This window comes from Python bivittatus, unplaced genomic scaffold (genome assembly GCF_059951505.1).
Source record: "Python bivittatus isolate LINGU-HERP-01145 unplaced genomic scaffold, Pbiv_v1 ctg000610_np1212, whole genome shotgun sequence".
Lineage (NCBI taxonomy): Eukaryota > Metazoa > Chordata > Lepidosauria > Squamata > Pythonidae > Python > Python bivittatus.
The window spans coordinates 56,324,199-56,344,541 of NW_028277088.1; the positions used below are offsets into that span (position 1 = coordinate 56,324,199).

General features: G+C 34.0%; 1 protein-coding gene across 1 annotated transcript in view; it reads left to right on the top strand.

Annotated features, from left to right (window-relative positions):
* Nucleotides 1–20,343, top strand: part of ADCY1 (adenylate cyclase 1) — a 177,758-nt gene that overhangs the window by 116,212 nt on the left and 41,203 nt on the right. Inside the window, exons 8-10 of the mRNA XM_088150071.1 lie at nucleotides 7,481–7,636; nucleotides 17,677–17,871; nucleotides 19,650–19,747. Of these exons, the coding sequence (XP_088006197.1) occupies nucleotides 7,481–7,636; nucleotides 17,677–17,871; nucleotides 19,650–19,747 (449 nt within the window). The remainder of the gene's footprint in view (nucleotides 1–7,480; nucleotides 7,637–17,676; nucleotides 17,872–19,649; nucleotides 19,748–20,343) is intronic.

Here is a 20,343-nt window from a genome sequence, read left to right on the forward strand (position 1 = left end):
ACCTCAGATATGCAGACGATACCACCCTAATGGCAGAAAGTGAAGAAGAACTAAAGAGCCTCTTGATGAGGGTGAAAGAGGAGAGTGCAAAAGCTGGCTTGAAACTCAACATTAAAAAAACTAAGATCATGGCATCTGGATCCATCAATTCCTGGCAAATAGAAGGGGTAGAAATGGAAGCAGTAACAGACTTCATTTATTTGGGCTCCAAGATCACCGCAGACGGAGACTGCAGCCATGAAGTTAAAAGACGCTTGCTCCTTGGGAGGAAAGCTATGGCAAGCCTAGATAGCATATTAAAAAGCAGAGACGTCACCTTGCCGACAAAGATCCGCATAGTCAAAGCTATGGTTTTTCCAGTAGTAATGTATGGCTGTGAGAGCTGGACCATAAAGAAGGCTGAGCGCCGAAGAATTGATGCCTTTGAACTGTGGTGCTGGAGAAGACTCTTGAGAGTCCCCTGGACTGCTAGGAGGTCAAACCAGTCAGTCTTAAAGGAAATCAACCCTGATTGCTCATTGGAAGGATCGATAATGAAGCTCAAGCTCAGATACTTTGGTCACCTAATGCGAAGAGAGATCTCTTTGAAGAAGACCCTGATGCTGGGAAAGATTGAAGGCAAAAGGAGAAGAGGACGGCAGAGGATGAGATGGTTAGATAGCATCACTGAAGCAATGAGCATGAAACTGAGCAAACTCAGGGAGGCAGTGAAGGACAGGAAGTCCTGGCGCAATATGGTTCATGGGGTCACGAAGAGTCGGACACGACTTAACGACTAAACAACAACAACAACAACTTGAAATGCTTCCAGAGAGACAGGTTCTATCACTATCACTATCACTTCAAAAGAAGTATTGCTCCTGTCTTAATACACCTTCTTTCTAGTATGAAAGAAGATGAAACAATGGGGAAAAACATTGGACCTTCCTAAGATTCTATATTGGATTCCTGGCAGTTGCAACATAAAAACCAACTCATAAAGTCACTTCTTTACTCTATATAGTGAAGCCAATTTATTGCATTTCCATAGCCATGGATACTTGGTTGGTGGTATCAGCTTCACTATAGGATCTCATTTTATATGTAGAACCTAATGTGTATCATTATTATATAGTGCTTTTTTGTAATAAACTGCTCTACAGGAGGACAAACTTTATGATTGAAGACAAATTATGTTATTCTGTGAAATATTTTAAAATGTCAGTGGAGATAATTTTAATGAAGGGAACGAGCTAAATTAACTTAGCTCTCTTGTCAACCTTGTATTCATAGCTTAGAAGCTGACCCTATAATATTTTCCTTCAACTGCTATCATTTCTGATGTTAGAGACTAGCAAGGAAAAATAAGGGAACCATTAGCAAGAGAAATAGGGAATTCTGGAAAATCTAAGGCCTGCACCATTCCTCCTTGAGGATTCTCCCCTGTAAAATATTTTAGTTGTTTCCTTTTTTTTTCCTTTTAGGCCAAAAATATTTAAAATATTTAGGCTAAAATATTTGAAAAAATATCTATAAATAGAGAGCTTAATAAAAATTTAGGTGGGTAAATATATATTGTTGAGATAGACAGACAGACAGACAGACAGACAGACAGACAGACAGACAGACAGATAGATAGATAGATAGATAGATAGATAGATAGATGATACAGCCATTATAATTATTATTATGGCTTTAGAAGTAAATAACAAATTCCTTAAAAGGAGAAATGTAATTGAAAAAATGGTAGCCCATTCTGTTTGAAATGAGTGGATAAAAGTAAAACCATATAAATTTGTGACTCAAATAAATTATCTTATAAAAGTCTGTATCTATTTATTGTCAAAGCTTGTATTGATTTGTACATAAGTAAAATAAGGTATAATCACTATGCTTATACTTTTACTGAATTGTAAGGAATGCATGCCCCATGCATCAGGGAGCTGCTGTTACCATCTCATCTTTGCATAAAAGCAAACAGCAGCTTCCCTGTTACTGTGTCAGTAATTGATCTATCAAAGTGACAGATGTTCCTGTACAGCTTGGCTAACAGCATTAGATCTCTGGTATGCATCAGTGGAGTGTCTGCCAAGCTGGCAGGAAAAATGCTTCACTGGTATATCAACTGACTTTTCCCTTGGGCCTGTAGATCAGTCACTGTGTCACTTGCTGGTGCATTCTAACTTATCAAAGCTTTTCATGCCTATTGTGCACTTACATATGGATTGCTATATCATCACAACTTCCCAAAGAAATGTGTTTTTACAGTACTATCCCATCCCCTTTGGGCACTGACTAAGATGGGAGTTCTAAAAACCCAAGGGGCATTTGTGTGTGTGGGGGGGGGGGGCGTATTGAAGATTGAAAATGGAATTGTTCTTTGTTTATCTTGGTCCAGATGCAAGAGTCTTAGTTTGCACATTAGCATTTTGTGCTAGTTTATTATTATATTACTTCCCCGCAAGGGCCAAAACCTGAAATATGTAACATTTCTGTATTCTCTCTGCATTGTTCTTTTTGATGTAGTAAGATTTAGCTTCAGCAAGACATCAAGAGGAAAATCAGTGTTAACATCAGCAGATAGTGAGAAATGTGTTTCATTTCAAAGGTAAAATAGTTATACTTTGGATTTAAAGAATATACCCAACTTTCTCAAAATGTGGACTGACAGCATGCTCTGTCATTATCTTATCAGACTTATTAAGCCAAGAGTAAATGCAATAGCACATGAAAGCTTTTTCATGTATTGTTTATACCTTTAAATAAGGATAGATTCTAAAATATTCATAACTTCTAAGTATTTTATTTCCCTGTCAGCATCCAAATTCCAAAGAGGTAGCACATCTTATTTTGTTAGAATCATCAGCAATTGCAAGAAGGGCTTTTATGAGGTGGACATCAAATTACCATTCTGATCATTTAAAAAAAAATGCAATTATTCTTGGTAGAAACCAACATAAGACAGAACCTAATCTGTGTGCACTTCAGAGCGATCAGGGTTGATTGTATCTGGTTTAATGTGATAGATACTGGTACTTTAACACCTTTTTAATTAAACCTAAAGTAGGAAGAACCTGTATCAGCCCATTCTGAAAGTGAAGTAATGACAGCTTAAATCTCAATCAAGGATACATCTAAGTATTCAGAATACAAACATTAGGCAAACTGAAATAATAACTGCCAGTTCCCTCCATCATAACATTAAACATAATGTACCATCATGACATTGGATTGTACTCTAAACTGCTGTCTCTCTGTTGCCTGCCAAAAGAGACAGATGGGGGAAGGATATGTGCCTTTAAAAAAAAAAAAAGGGGTATAAGGTAATGGTGGAGCACATTTATTTATCTGGACATTTATATTCCATTTTTCTATGATACAGCAAATATATACTTCAAAATAAATCAGCATTAAATGTAAAATAGCATCATGCAACAGATTAATAAAAACTGTATCAACATCAGTTAGCTAAAATTGTAATTTTAATTTAATTTAATGTAATTTATGCTGATACTGTACATTTCCATCTTATATTTTAAAAACTGAAACATGATGTGCAAACTACAATCTGTGCCACATACGTTGTGAAAAAAATTAGTCTCAAATCCTATCATTGCATTACAAATCATGATCCATATACAGAGAGTTTGCTTTAATGTTTCAGAGCAAATCCTGAGCTGTGGAAGGATGCATTCAGGTGTAGCTCACTTGATAGAGTTTTCTCTAAAGAATATATGCTTGCAATGTCTGTAGAAGGCATAGTGTCTTCTTCAAATTCCACTTTCTATAATAATTCATTGAGCAAAAATTCAGTAGGTCCTCAATTCAATAACAGTCACTTCCTACATATACATCTGATGGATTTTACCCAATGCATTGTGACATTAGAAATTGCATAGTGCAAACTGACAATTCACACATGAAGTGTAATTAAAGAGATCTGTAACTGGCACTATAGAAGGGGCAAAGGCTTGGAAAGACTCAGGCGTTCCTGGCCTCCATGGCAGCCCATTGATCCTGGGCCCGACTCACAAATGGACACACAGTAGATCTTGTTTTTCTTCAGAAAAGCGTTTATGTGATCGGAAGATGAAGGACACTGCCTTGAGTCCTTTGCTGTGGTCAGATCACTTCCAGGTTCATATGAGATTCCCCACATCTCTGCAGGATGGGAGGGTTGATTAAAATAGTCCTTCCTTATATGTGCCTTATTGATCCAATGAATTCCATAAGATGCTTAGGCATTTTCTCAGCAATCTTGCAGACAAGCAGTTCTGATAGGAGCCTGGCCAAGTGTTGGAGCCAGTGTAGCGCCAGAGTGGCCTTTGTTTGCCAGTCTCAAGGGTCCTTTGGCTCAGGAGCTTCCAGAGATGAAGCAACAAAAGCAATACCTGTAACACCAGTGGAGGAAGATGAAGAGTAAACATGACTGAGCTCGTGTATAAGCCCATACTGTTATGATAAGAGTGGCAAAGCATTCATATTTCTGCACCCTTACTGAATTAATGTGTTGTTGACTAGCAGTCGCATTAAGTTTGCCAGTCCTTGGTAGATAAAGAAGGACTGGAAGATCTTTTGTGAGCCACTGTGACACATTTGCACAATTTGCTGTATCTCAGTCAGATCTCAAATAATCTGCACCATATGTGGTCTGCTGGTGTAAGTACTCCCAGACTTCATGTGTGTCAAAGTCCATGAAGGTAAAATAAAGCTTTAATTTTAGGAGCAATACAGTTTTAGAAAAAAATGGAATAATAAATACCCAGATCATTTTATTCAGACATGGTACTAGATATTTTTCATGCTTTGCTTGTGGTTCAGGCCAAATCTGAACAAGGCCTCAACCTGGAGCTTTTGGGAACTGCTGCTAATGAAAAAGAAGATACTAATATAAGTAAACCAGTTGTCTGGCATAATAAAAGAGCTTTGTATGTTAAACATCTGTGTCTAAAATGGGATTGTAGCAGGTGCAGTTTTTCTTGTCAAGGTGCTACTGAAGTGAGAAAAGCTGTACCTACTAAATTTCTTTTTTTGCACAAGTTCTGAACATTTGGAAAACTAGTTTGTCATCTTTTGCATCTCCTCACAATGTTATAACAGGATTGTATGAATCCTGAGTTCTGGGAACAGTAACATTTTTCATTCGTTTTGATGACTGAACAGGAGCAGTCTGCAAATAGGGAGAAAACAATAGTAGGTATGTATCATGGATCATCCTGTCTCCCTGTGATCATACCTGTCTTTAATTACTCTTTTTCTTTCTTTTTTCTTTTTTAGTTTTTATGGCATGGCTGAGAGTTAAAATAGGACAAGAGCTAAGATCAGAAATACAGAAATATAATTCTGGATTACTGATAATTAGGACATTAAAAAAAATAGAATAGAGTAAAGGGCATCCCTATTGGTGACCCTACAACCTGTGATATGAGCATGGTTAAAAGAAAAAAAAAGTTTTATTTCATAAATTTCTATGTTATAGACAGTTGTGCCCAGAACAAGAACCAGAGTAGCTAAAGTGAAAAGATTATCCTTTATGGTTTTCATCTTCCCTGTACAGGTTTTTCTGCCCTTTCAGCAATGTAATAAAAAGACAGTGGAAGATTTGCTTTTATATACAAGTCCCTAGACAGTCTGAACTACAGAATTTAATACTGCTAAATGATGAATGATGAATGCAGTTGATTTTACATATATCGGGGGGGGGGGTGTTAAATATATTTATGGCATTTTTTGAAGCATTCTTGTCTCTGTCTCATACACACAGCCACACACATATATATTGACATTATATAAATATATAGAAAATAGATGATTTGCAAGTGCCCTAAAGAACAGTTGGTGTATTTGACGTTTGAGCTAAATGTCCAGCATTCAGTAATGTGTAATCTGTTCAAAACCACTAATAGCAAATTACACTAGAAACTGTGATGGGTATCCCATCATGATCATTGTTTTGTCATCTACCATAACAGATATTTCAGTTCCAAACTTGTTCCTGGAGGTATGGGGCTGGAAAGTTAAGTATATTTCAGACAAAGTGCATGCAATTGAATACCCACTGACCTGGCAATATTTAGTGGAGTTTATATGTTGAGGAATGTGCAATCAAAGACACATTATACATTTATATAAATTTTATAACTTTACTTCAGTGATGCTAGAATTAGGAAACTAGATTTCGTGTCCTATCTGCAGGAAAGTTACAAGAACAGGTTATGGAGAGTGTGTGTGTGGGTTTGTGTGTGAGTAGGTAGGTAGCTAGGTAGGTAGATAGATAGATAGAATCAAATATGTCCTTTACAGCATGTATGTATGTATGTATGTATTTCCATAACCTGGCCCTGATCCCATCCGTATGCAGAAAGTTAGCACTGTTAGGGAATACCTCAAATGGTAATGTTTTAGCTAATGGATTCAAATGGATAATTGGATTTTATAGTTAATTGAAATTGTTTGTGCAGAAATATTTCCTCTTTGAATAGGAATAGTTCTATTACAGCATGAACTGACTCAAAGGCACCAAATAATTAAATAAATCATAATGATGATGATGCAAGTAATTCAAGTGCTTATAAGAATAAACACTTATGTCTGGTTTCTCATGAGAAGGTATAGAGCAAGAAGATTATAGTGAGAAAGCTATAAAAAGGGTCCTTTCCACCTCAACAAATAGGAACTTTCCCCTATTCAGAACTAATGATAGTTTCACAATATATTTTCATTGGGACAACAAGCTGCAAAGTAAAGGAGGAAATGTCTCTGTGCAGTGTATTGCCTAAAAAAAAAAAAAGCCTATAACTTCAGATTTGGTCCAAGGAGATTATAAAGCTGTTAGAGAGGCAATTTATCTGAATTTGTTGAGAGCTGTATTGTGTTCCAAACTCTGGTACCGTGATTCTGTATGTGGGATTAGATTTCAGAGGAAAGGGCAAGGTTTAGTGAACACAGCAAAACATGGTCTTGGATATATTAAGCAATTCAGAATATACATATGATAGGTTATTACAAATGTATTTATACTATACTTTGTGGTTCATATGGGGCTTTAGTGACATAATTGCTATTATTGATTTTATAGTCAATTTTGTATTTTTCTGTAAAAGTTGGTGGGAGTGAATGACTCCTTTCAGTCTGTGAATAATACTTCTGATTCCTGATGATCACTAATTTGGGTTCAGTTCTCCAGTTAGCCACAGAACTTAGTGAATACTATTGGACCAGTTATTATCTCATTTTATTGTTATCGTTACTAGTTTAAATTATATTATTAATAATTTAATTTATATTATTATTAATATTCTTATTGGATCAGTTATTATCTAAACTGAGCTGCTGTTAGGATTAAATTGGACATACATATAATGCTGTCAAGGGCTCCTCTGTGATAGATCACAGCTTATATTATGATAGTATATGATGGATTTCCATGCATTTTGGACTTCTTAAATAATACATTTATAAAAAAAAATTAAACATGCCTTTATATACATTATCTTTCCAGATATTTCCAGGGCTTATTCTCTCTGACATAAAGCCTGCCAAAAGAATGAAGTTCAAGACTGTTTGTTACCTCTTAGTTCAGCTGATGCACTGTCGCAAAATGTTTAAAGCTGAAATTCCCTTCTCCAATGTGATGACTTGTGAAGATGATGACAAGGTATGTATGTCTAATTCATCAAATATCCTTTAAAAAATAATGCATGAGTATATGTATGATGTACAGAGAGAGAGGGAGGGAGAGATGACAGAGTTTAAATACAGAAGACAGATAATGAAAGGAAAAATATACATAATGAAACATGTAATATTTAAGAATATAATAACTTATATGTAAATTTTTATACCTTATTTAATGTGTACACTGATAAACAGCCAGTTCATAGGTAGAGAGTGAACACACATTTTCAATCCAACATCTTAAGTCCAGAATAACAATATTTTTCCATCATAACAATACAGACCTGCAAAAATCCAAGTTCTTCATGAATAGGTCAACATTACATTCGCTTCTTTAAACCTTACTTCCTTTCCCAAAACTATTAACAAACTTATGAATGAAAAGCCAAAATTCAACAGATATAGAACATTCCCAAATCATAGGAAGCAGAATATTTTCCACTATCACTAGTGCACTGCAGTACACAACTAACCTTTTAAAACATTCTCTGAGGATCTTATGTTCAATTAGGCATATCCTAAGAGAGCCAGTTGGGTGTAGTGGTTAAGACGTCAGGCTAGAAACTGGAAGAGTATGAGTTCCAGTCCCACCTTAGGCACAAAGCCAGCTGGGTGACCTTTGGCCAATCCCTCTCTCTCAGCCCTAGGAAGCAGGCAGTGGCAAACCACTTCCAAAAAACCTTGCCAAGAAAGGTAGACTAATTCAGGTAGTCACCAGGAGCCAAAAATTGACTCAAAGGCATTAAAAAAACAACAATTTAGGATTATAGGATAAATTGAATTTATCATATATTTAGGTATTCTTATCCTAAACAGTATTTCTCAAATAATTACACTGAATATGAATAAGGTATATAAATAGATTTCTCTAGACATTGATAAATGGGAGTGATTAAACGTGACCCTTTAGGTTAGGATAAACACTCTTAAATTAATGTAATTCCCAGGATACTTTATATTTTGCATAGAATTCCTATATAAATATCTGGAAAATATTTTCAGAAAGTTAATATGCTGTTTTGTAAATATCTATGGACTTCTTCAATTCTGAATGCTCCTTTGGAAAATATACAGCTGTTAACTAAAGGTGAGAGGGTTTCCCCCCCCCCAAATCTTGAATTTTACCATTATGCATTCCTTTTGACTAGTACCAGATTCTAGACATCCTCACTTAGTGCAAAGTCTCCATCTTTGGCCCTTCTGAATTATTTGTATATAACATATTTATTTAATCAGACTGTTTGGGGTTCAAAATATAATCAATTTGCTATATCTCAAGTTATTATTATTTAGGGCATATTATTTCTGGAAAAATGTGTTTTGATCCTTTTTCTTATGCTAAATTGTTACTATGGAGTAATCCAGATCTCCAAACTGATTTAAACAATTATTTTATGAATGATCTGGATGGGTGCTGGAATTTTTATATTAGATCAGCTAGTGGATGATAATTGTGTTTTTATCATTTTTTATGTGAAAAGACAAATACCATTTGTGAATTGCCACCCTGTGGCAGTATTTACAATTACAGTATTTATTGACATCTCAGTTTGGACCAGTGGCATTTTCAGCCTTATAGACACCCAAATCATAAGAAAAGATCACTAAATCCTATGAGACCAGACGTCCGCAATAAGTCTTTATCTGTTATTTGATATGCACATTTTAAAGATTTTTGGTTTATACACCAAAAGTAGTATTTTGGACTTATTGGATCATATTGCATTTGTACAGAAAAGGAATGAATAAATCATTCTGTTACTGTACTGAAAATGTAACCGGAACAAGATTAAATTAACCATCATTAGAACATAAACTTTTGCAATGCCCTAAATGTATTATGTTCTGGGAAGAAATAATTATATACTGTATATTAATGATTTGGCTGAGACAAAATTTAATATTTTTGGATTCCACACATTCTTTTGAACTATCTACTACATTGAAATTGACAGTTGAACAACAGAAATTGATTCTTCATGTCCTGATTATTGCCAACAAAGTAGTTGTTCAACATTGGAAAGGTAAATATATTGCCCCAATTAACTCTGGATTGCAGTATAGAAAATTACAATGAAATATGCCCATCTTTTATTGAAATTGTTATATAACATTTCATATCTTATCTATTTATCTATATATGAAAAAAGCCCTTGTATGTGCTGTTATTCTATTGCATTATGTGCTGTTATTCTATTGCATCTCTTTCTCTTTCTCTTTCTCTCTCTCTTTCTTTTTTTAATCTCTGTTCTGTTTTATGAAATAAATAAAGCTTTAAAAAAAGAAAAAGAAGGCCATAGGAACATTCTTCCTATTCTGTTGATTTGGCAGTATGGCACATTCCAATTCCTTATTTCAAAGAATTAGCAATATTTGTTTATTTTATTACAAATCTTAATATTATTTCATTGTCTTTAAAATGAACTGTATAGTTAGAATAATCCAAAATACTTTTTAATATTAATAATATTTTAGGAATTCAGACAACAGCAATGCATCAGGTCCAAATAGTATAGTTCAAAGATATTTTAATTTATAGTCAGTCATTTAATCATTCCAAGTTTTGTTGTGATGCATCAAATAATTTTAAAGACACAGTGAGCTCATTTAAAGTATTCATTCCTATTTATTTATTTAATCCAAGAACTAGAAAATAAAGATTTACAGACAATTTTCTAACTAGGATTATTTCAAAATAACTTTTTATGAGAATAAAGGTCAGATTTAAAAGTATATAGACTCAAAAATAGAAGTTGAAAGTCAGGAAAACTGAAGACTATTCTTCATAAGACTATTCTACCCATCCCAAATTTAGACTTTGTCCATACCTTATCTGTGTGTCAAAAATATCTGACAGATATTAACATGGAGATACCTCTAACTGTGTCTGTATGTGAGTAACCTGAAGTTATATGCATTTTGATAACACTTATTCTTTCCCACATATGCATGGGAATTTTTAACCATAAATGTTTATCAGTACTAATCCGGGATAAACTATTTCAAATATTTATTTCTACAAAGAAATCTTAGCCAACCACATTCTTTACAAATTTCCATCGATACTTATATTTCCAGAATATATTCAGTATATATTTTCACATACTATATAAGATTTATTTCAATTAATTTTGTACTATATTCATATATCTTGGTAAAAAAACACTGGTAATTATTTTAAAAAGACACACAAATTATCATCAGCATATAATAACAAGTTAAATTCTAGCTATCTTTATGTCCAAAATATCCTTTGTGTATAGATCAATTGTTCCAATATCAAAATGACTATATAAGAAATCATTGTTATCTTTGACAAGTTCCATGAAGCATCTTAATGGGTGATTAAATAATTATATTTACAATAACTCTGTTATCATATCTCATAAAACCTGGTAATATAGTAATTGAGATTCTTCCAGATGTCCTGCCAGATATACTTAGAAAGAGAAGAGATATTAGATTTTTAACATCTGCTCCTCAAGAAAAAAATATTAGATATAGATGAAATATACCATTCCATTTGGAGTTCTTTTTGGATGGCAGCAAAGTTTTCATACATTAAGGATGCTAATAGAATGCTCAAGTCACTAGCAGTCACAGAGCAAGTCTTAAAAGATTGAGGATAGAACATCAAAAATCGATCAAACAGCTGTTCTTTCTTCATCAGTTAATCTATTAACAGGCTCATGGATCATATAAAAATATTTTCAACGAGTATTAACAGCCTTAACTGTCCATTCAGAAAGAAAAAGATGTTTCCAGATTGAACAAGCAAAGACAATTGCTTCAGTCTATACTCCAAATGATAATAAAATCAACTTTTCTCCTGCCACTCAAAAAAAATCCAATTACTTCTTGAAATTGCAAGGGAAATGTTTTAATTGGTGGAGATATGAACAGGTGGTTTTCCCTGAATTTAGACAAATATGGACCATCTAAAGGGACTTCTTCTAAGCTTCCAAAAATGTTCTAGACTACATGTCATTACTTTCTCTTACAGATGAATGACAATACAATTGCCTCTAGAAAATAAATATACTTATTATTCATCTCTTCACAAAACTTACTCAGAGTTATGTGTTGGATTTCCATATCATCCTTATCCAAGCCTATAAATGTGTGAGTTGCACCTCTCATCTATGCAAACCATAATCCAACAATTTTAAGAATACACAGAGGAATCTTCAGACCAAAAAAGTGGAAACTTAACAATTTATTATTACTACAAGAAGATAATAAACTTAAGTGTCAACCAAGAAGCTTCTTCCAAACTTAATTAATTCCCGCTATCTCTTTATTGCCAGAATGGGTTTCAAGCAAAGCATTTATTATATGATTGTTCTTTTCTTTAGCATCATATAGAAGAAAGCCATACAAAACTAATCAACATGTTGAAAAATGGAAGCAATTAGAACTGAAGCAGTTTGGAGCAACTTGAGCAGAATCTTCTTTTGGACATAGAACAAAGGATGAACAGTCCATAAATAACTGGATTTAGTGGAAGTAATTGATATAAGAAGATTAATTTTTCCAAACAGAAATATTTTGAAAAAGGCAATAAACCAGATAATCTGTTGGTTTATCAACTACAAAAGAAGAAGAGAAAGAATGATTATTTTCATTCAGGATGGCAACAGATATTCAGCAATAACAGATAATACATCATTTTGTTAAATATTCCAGATTATATAATAAATAGATATTAAGTTCAGAATAGATAAAAAGATATCTAGACACAACATTTACAGAACAAAAGAAATGCTTAATAAACCAATTACTGAAGAGGAAAGAAAAAAAGCAATACAAGAATTGAAATTGAATAATCTCCAGAACCAGAGGGACTTTCAGCAATATATTATAAGACTTTCCAGGAAATTCTGATTGAACCATGAATTCAGGTAATGAATGAGATTCAACAGCTTCAGGCACTTTCCTCCTCTTCACCTGACCCATCCAGAGTTGTACAGACCTATTTTGCTACTTAATATAGATATAACTGTTTCACAACAATATTTACCAAAAGACTAAAAGTAGTTTTAACTGAATTGATACAACCTGATCAGATTGGATTAGTCCCAAACAGGTATATGAGGGATAATATTAGATATATTTTGAATGCTGTTGGGAATATATATCAGAAATGTAAGTGTAGGGAGTCATGGAGATGACCTTGATAATGCCATCCAGAACCTGTTAAGACACCAACAGGTGCAGAAGTAAGCCCAGAGAGGTGGGAAAGTATTATTAAAAAAAACTCAGACTGGCTCCCTCTGCTCCGTCCCCCAGGGTATAGAAAGGTGGGAAAGGAAAATATAGGCAAACTTGCAAAATTCTATTACTATAATCTGTCTCAATAAAATAGAGCTCTAGTCTTCCTGTGGAGTCAGTTTCCCAATCTAGTCTATCTTGTATACCTGACAGTAAGGAAGCAGCCATGGATTTCCTAGATGCAGAGAAAGATTTTGATAATTTGGAACGGCCTCTCATATTTAAAACTTTGGAGAATCACTATGAGCTTTCTTACATGGATACAGAGTTACAACAAATGGCCAAGATGATAGCAAACAGACTTTTATCACAAAAATGTGTCATAATAAAGGGAACAAGATAAAACTGTATCCATTCTCTTTTTTACCTCTACTGGCACTGGAATCATTTTTCTGGGAAAGAATGGTAGATTGAAGATGGCTCAGCGAAAAGCCGACATTTGCGGCTAAAAACAGGGAGCTGAAGAATAGATTGGCTCCTTCAATCCTCTCTGGACAAAGAGAGGATGCAAAATTGCCCAGGTTCTTCTCCATTCAGTTGCTTCTCAGGAGGAGTCTGCAAAGCAGCGGTCTTCAGAGGTAGGAGAACCAGGGGCCAAGGGAATTTGCCAGACTTGCTCCAGCTGCAAACAGAGCCTTTCAAAGGACACTAAGTTTGCACTTTTCTTGCTAATCACTTTTGGAAATTCCTATTAATTGCTTTAAAGACGTTAGACATCTTCAAAATGACAAGGCTGGAAACACCAGGTGAGTGCCTTAATATAAGAAAATGAAGATGTATCTTTATAACCTTTAAGAATTTAAAATAAACAGCAAAAGGCAAGATAAGGTTTTGGCTATGGAAAGTTTTAAACAGATTAAGAGCTCAGAAAACATTGGAATATTGGATTTTAAATATTAAGACTTTGAAATTAATTTTAAAGAAAAAATGCATTTTCGTGGGAAAGAAAAACTGTTTTCGATATTGGAGTCACAAGACAAGCAACTTACAGTGGTGTTCAGAGAAACTTTTGAGGAATTGCATTGGGACTTTGAATCAGTAACGTCAGCTGTGTTGTGTCTTCTCAGTAACAGTCTGTTTCCAGATGATCCTGCATAAAAAGATATGCAACAAAGTCTATTCGAGAGCAACATGAACAAGAATTTGTCATTAGACATTAAAAAATTGGATAAGGCTTTAAAAATTATTTAAAAGACTTATATTCCACCAGCAGCAGCAGCAGCAGCATCTATTATTATATGCAGATGATGTTGTACTTACAGTTATCAACCTAAAGGACTTTTTAGAGCTGCTAATGGAATATATATAGCAGTACAATTCAATATCTAATATTGAATGAATAAGAACAAGACTCAAATTGTGACAAGGAATTTATCAGAAGAGCTAAAACTGTAACAACAGCAAATGAAGGTTTTTAACATTACTGTCAAAAAGATTAAGTATTGGGAACTTAAAAAAAAAAAAGATTTATTCAAGAACAATTATTCCAGACTAGGCAATATATAATGGTAGACATCTTAAGATGAAGAAAGTTGAAACTGTCCAGGTTAGGAAGAATTGCAGTGCTATTTTAAGTAAAATAGGTAATATTTTACCAAGATTTAATTTTTTGTTTCAAATGATTTCAGTAAGAATTGAAGACAAAATATTAAATGACTGACAGAAATAATCAACTAATTTCATGTAGTCTAATAAAATATCTAGGGTAAAGCTCAAGAGTCTACAAGACTCAAAAGATTGAAACAGTGCCAGTACCAAATTTCAAATTGTTCTACCATGCTTTTGCTGATATTAAACATCTATCTTTATGAAGGAGAAATTGGCTAGTGAAGGGATAATAATTCATAGAGATTGCAAGATGAATAAAGCAAAGATGAAGTATTTTGAGATTCTCTCTTTAGAATGGTCAGAATCACCTCATCATTGGTTTTAATAGCTACAGACAAGATGTAAAGCCTAAAGACATTACAAAAACATTGAAATTTGAGATTAGATATTTGACTGATTACAAAAAAAATCACACAAAATTCAGATAACTTATTGGAGTTATAGTTGCTGCTGAAGTACAATCCAGAAAGTGAATAAGGGTTTTTATGATCATACGGATGCAGAATTTGAAGAGAACAATTGATAGGCAACAACTGAATATAAATGGAAGAAAAATATCAAATGTGCATTTAACATTAGAGAAAACTGGTGCAAGATGTACTACCAATGAAAAATTATTCTGATTCTGATTGCCAATTCATTTTCTAAAAACTGTTGGAAATGCAGTAACTACACTGGGTCATTCTTTCACATTTGGTGGCAATGCTGTATGGCCCAACGATTCTGCAAAATATATTTGTACATTTAATAAATAATAATTTTTAAAAAGAATAAAAACTGATATGAAAGGACTACTTGTGTGTGTTTGTACACACACACAGACAGACATATATATCAATGTGGAGACAAGGAAAATGGAGAAAGGAAAAATATTAAATAAGCTGAATTGTATTAAAATAATTAAAAATTAAAATAATTTTTAAATATTCAAGAATAAAAATAAAAAGAATAAAAAGAAATATTTTAAAATTTACATGTAAAATTAACATTGATCAAAAAAATTAAAAGAATGCTAAAAAAAAACAAATAATATACAACTATAAGGACCTCCGAAAGTGGCATACCAAAACAACAATAGAAATCTTTTCCCCAAGCTATCAATTCTTTTTGCAATTTTTTCAAAACTAAAAATTCTTAAATATATACAGATTGTTTGGTTTCTCCTTCTGACCCCAGCTCAATAAACTCACCAACAGCACCCAGATCAGAAAACATTTTACTGCACAGTCCAGGGATAAGGGGGAAAAAAATTCAGATAAAAGGGAAAAAAAATTATCTTCTATCTTGTTGCCAAACATGCCTTATTAAAGATCCAAACAAGAGCTGGCTCTAAAAAAATTTATCACAACTGGACTGGATCTCAATTTTGAATGAAAGTGGAAACCAATCTGTGTTTCAATCCCTAACTTATAACCAAATGGTAGTAGAAAGAGCTGCCATATGAGTTTTTCCATAAATACTACTAGATTTCCATAATCCGGTTCCTCTGCATTACATCCATATTCAAGAATCTGAAATTATTTCTGTATAGCAAACCTTGCATATAAACCATTTTATCTTGAACACCTGCCACTTCTTTGCTACTTTCAGGTTTATTGATGGTTTTCTCATAAAATTCATTTCCTTATAGTAGAATGTTTCCAGGTCCTGCATGATTGCCTAAACAGAGGTTATGAATAGGGACATTTGCAAGGAGGAACAGTACAAGTCAAGATGGCTGCTGCAATCACATGATCAAAGTCCCGCCCCCTTTTTATATTTGTTGCAGGCTTTTTTTTCTCATTAGTTAATGGAGGAGTGGAAGTAGGAGATAATTCCTTCTTCTGTTGTCTAGATTTTGGAGCCATAGCAATATACTTATAGAAGTTTCCTCTTACCAATTAAACAGGAACAGTCCAAAATATGGAAATCAACTCCAAAGTTAACAAGAGGCTTGGTGGTTTAACAGCTCACCTTTACAACCTCCCCGCAGTTCAGATATTATTTTCATTGGAAATAAGAAATTGGGGATTAAGTTAATGTTGAGCTGTTTGAAGTATGGCCATTACAGAATATTAATGAGAATGTAGAGTATTAAATAGAGATATAGCACCTAGAAACTATGGAACGGTATGACTTTCACATACACATGGCACTGCCATTGATAGAAATGCAGGTGAAATTTGCATCTATTGCAGGAATTTGAATCACACATCAGAAGGACCTAAGATCAAATAAGTCTGAAATGTTTCCCCATTTTATATAGAACATGATCTTTCTTTGTTGTTAAATAGTGAAAAAAAGTGGTCCATTTCCTCTAAAAATAATGACATTCATCCATTCTTTATCAATTAAAAAAAATGTACATTTTATTTTCCACTAGGTGGGGATATTACACTATTTTGTTCCACCAAACGCATAGCGGAAGTTTTGTGGGTCTTTCATTCAGGGAATGGACAGCAAGAACAGCCAGATTTGAAAAGCTTCCATTCTAAATTATTCTTTCTACTTGCTTACTCAGAAAATTAAATATTGCAAGAGAAATCTATAATTTATGTGATGTATTGCTTTCCTATCTCTCATATGAGTTTTAAACTTGTTACCACCTCCTACACAACCTCGGCAATGACTTGAGTTAGGCCTAATCCATGTTTTGTAATCAACGAACCAAAGTGTTTCTTTGAACATACTGAGGTTGGTATTTACATGAAGAAGTTACAACTGTTTCAGGAGCTTTAGCTTACCCAACATAATTCTTAGAGACACTGTGAAGCACAACTTCCAGATAAAAAATTATCCATCCCCAGTTCTATAATGATTGTAGCTTGAAAAAACATGTTAAGAATGTGTGTCTCTATGCACATTTTTTTAAAATAAAGCCAGAATGGAAAGTATTCAGAATAGCTAATAAAACTCTTGAGAGTTAGAATTTTTTTTTCACATTTCACAAGTTTGTGGTGCATGATGTTAATGGATGTAAATCAGTCTGAGGGTAGACACAAAACATTGACTGCTACTGCTGTATTTTCTTTTAAGTTTATATATTTTTCGTATGCCAGAGCAATTTGTACCCCCTTTAATACTAGAATACTAGAATACAGTAATCTTTCAAATACATTGTTAACCCTATCTCTCGCCTCCTATTTTTCATTTCTGCCACAGAGGAGGGCATTAAGGACAGCCTCTGAAAAACTCAGGAATCGTTCCTCTTTTTCTACAAACGTTGTATACAACACTCCTGGAACCCGAGTGAACCGATACATCAGCCGCTTAATAGAGGCTCGGCAAACTGAATCAGAAATGGCAGATCTAAACTTTTTTACTCTAAGATATAAACAGATTGAACGTGAGCAAAAGGTAGGTGAGACTTTTATTAAGGACTGGCCAAGTGAAGGACATGTTGCACCTTTTTGTAAATGCAAAATTGAGCCTGCCCAGCATGAGGTCCTCCAGATAAATAAATTGCTTTAAGTAAAGAATTGTCTTCAGTCATCATAGAATTATTTTGTCACTGTAGCTCTATTTCCTCATGATAATGTTCGAAATTAGGTGGGATACAGGAATGAGCAAATGCAAGCTTTGGGCTTGTAATCTCTAGACTCCTCTTCCTTCCTCCTTTACATATAAGGGGAAACTAGGTAAAACATACCTTTGTGGTATCAGAAATTTGCAGTTTTGCCTGACTGTAGGACACCAGTTTCTCCCTTGAATTATTGGGATATCCAAAGGATTTTTCCCACCCCCACCCCCCATGTAGCCCTTCCATAATTTTAGGTCAAAGCTCTCCAAAAGAATACTGAAGGGAACTTGAAGCAGAGCTTTGTTCTAGTAGCACTGCTTATTTCAAAATTTTGTCTAGAGAAGACCAACACACAACAAATGCATGCTCTTTTTTACTTATTCAATTAATATTTGGCAATTCTCCCTACAACTGTTTAATCAGTTTTGTTTTTATTAACTACTGCTACTAAGTTGTGATGTTGTTTGTTGAGACTGGCTTTGATTTAAAATTTATTATACAGTACTTGTATATTTTGTAAGAGGCAATGTTTCATAAACAAATTGCAGCGATAAACAAAAAACACAGCTTGTAGTAGTGGGGTTGGTTTCATCATAGTTCAAAAGTTCCACCAAGAAAAAGAAATGCTTTTCTTTTTGGGAAAAGATGTCAAAAATTTTTCATAATTTCATTAAGGACTCAGAGAGCTTTCTTTTAAATGAAAGAAATCCTCTTCAAGCTGAACCTTTTCTCCTAGCCTCATCAATGAAATTGTTTTCCCCAGTAAGTTGTTTCCCATGGATCATTTCTTCATTAGAATTGTTGTGTCTTTGTTCAGCTTTCTTTTTCAGTAGCTTCAAATGTGGGGTTTTTTTTCAACCTACTTAAAAATGTATACATGCAAGCTCTGCGGAAGCTTTCTGAAATCAGTCTGGATAACTACAGTTAGAAAAGTTTAAATCTGAAAGTCATTAACTAGTGGAAACACAGGGTAGTAAAGAACTTTTTAGCTGCCTGCAATACATTAGTCCCTGGGGTGGTGGTCGTGGTGGTGGTGATGATGATGATGATGATGATGATGATGATGATATTGTCTGCTCCTAAAGAAAGGTTATTAATAACAGTTAATAAAATATTAATACTTTGAATATAGTGAAACTATCAAAAATCATGTGAGTATTGGGTGGAAATGAAGGCACTTCATTTTGGAGCACTTCTGAGACCTGAGATAACTATAAAGATGAGATCCAACCCTTCCTTCCCAATCTGAGTTGTAAAATAGAGAAAGAAGCTAGGGCTCACCTCTGTTGTGCTCTCAGCAGCATTCAACATCCTTTCAAGGGCAGGTTTATCTGGGACCTTTTTCCTTCTTTTCCTGACTCCAAGATAGGGAGTGATAGAGACATCTATTCTGATTTGGAAAGTATTCTGAAGCTTGGAGCAAGATTTTTTCCACCTCTGGGCTAACTCCATAAACATTTATAAAAAAATATGTTCTTGTTAGTAGAAAACTTGAGAATTTTAAACTGCTGCTTGTACTTCATTTTTAAGCACAATTGTTTTCTTCTTTAGAAGCACAGCATGCAAAGCAAAAGGCTAATTAATTGTCTCTATCCTTCCCCTCTTTCATTCACAGTATCACCAACTTCAGGATGAATATTTCACCAGTGCTGTAGTCTTGTCACTAATTCTAGCTGCCTTATTTGGCCTTGTCTACCTTTTAATAATCCCACAGTAAGTTATTTTTTCCAGTAATTTAAATGCCATGTGCATTTATGGCAGTATATAAGTATTGTGAATGTGCTTTGGATTCATTAAAAGTGTCTCAAATTATATTCATCATGCTAAAAAAAAAAATCTCTATGAATGTCTTTCAGCCTTTGAAAATTTTCCATTGCTCTGTATTGAAGTTATTGGGAACAAAACTAGTGCAGTGGATTGCTTGTGGAAAAACAAATCTTGTAGGAAGTAATAAAACAAAGACATTTCTACATTCTACATTCATCCGTAATAAGAAGCAAATTTGCTTTTGTTCCTACTTTCATCCTGGAGCTAGGAAAATTTAACAGAGCAATATCTTTATTCATGGTTCTTCCCAATGTTGATGGAAATTTAAGGGCCAAGCATTCAGTCTATCAGGCTAGCCATTTTTCTTGTGAAGAAAATCTGAGGGCTAAGCAGATTATGTATAAATTGTGTACCATAATGTCTTATTTACTGATTTTTTTTTCTAGTACAAGTACATGGTGTCCTAATCCAGACTGAGATCATTGTGTATAGGGGTGGATAGAATTATTTCTTTGGGGGGGAGAATCAGAGGGTTTTTAAAT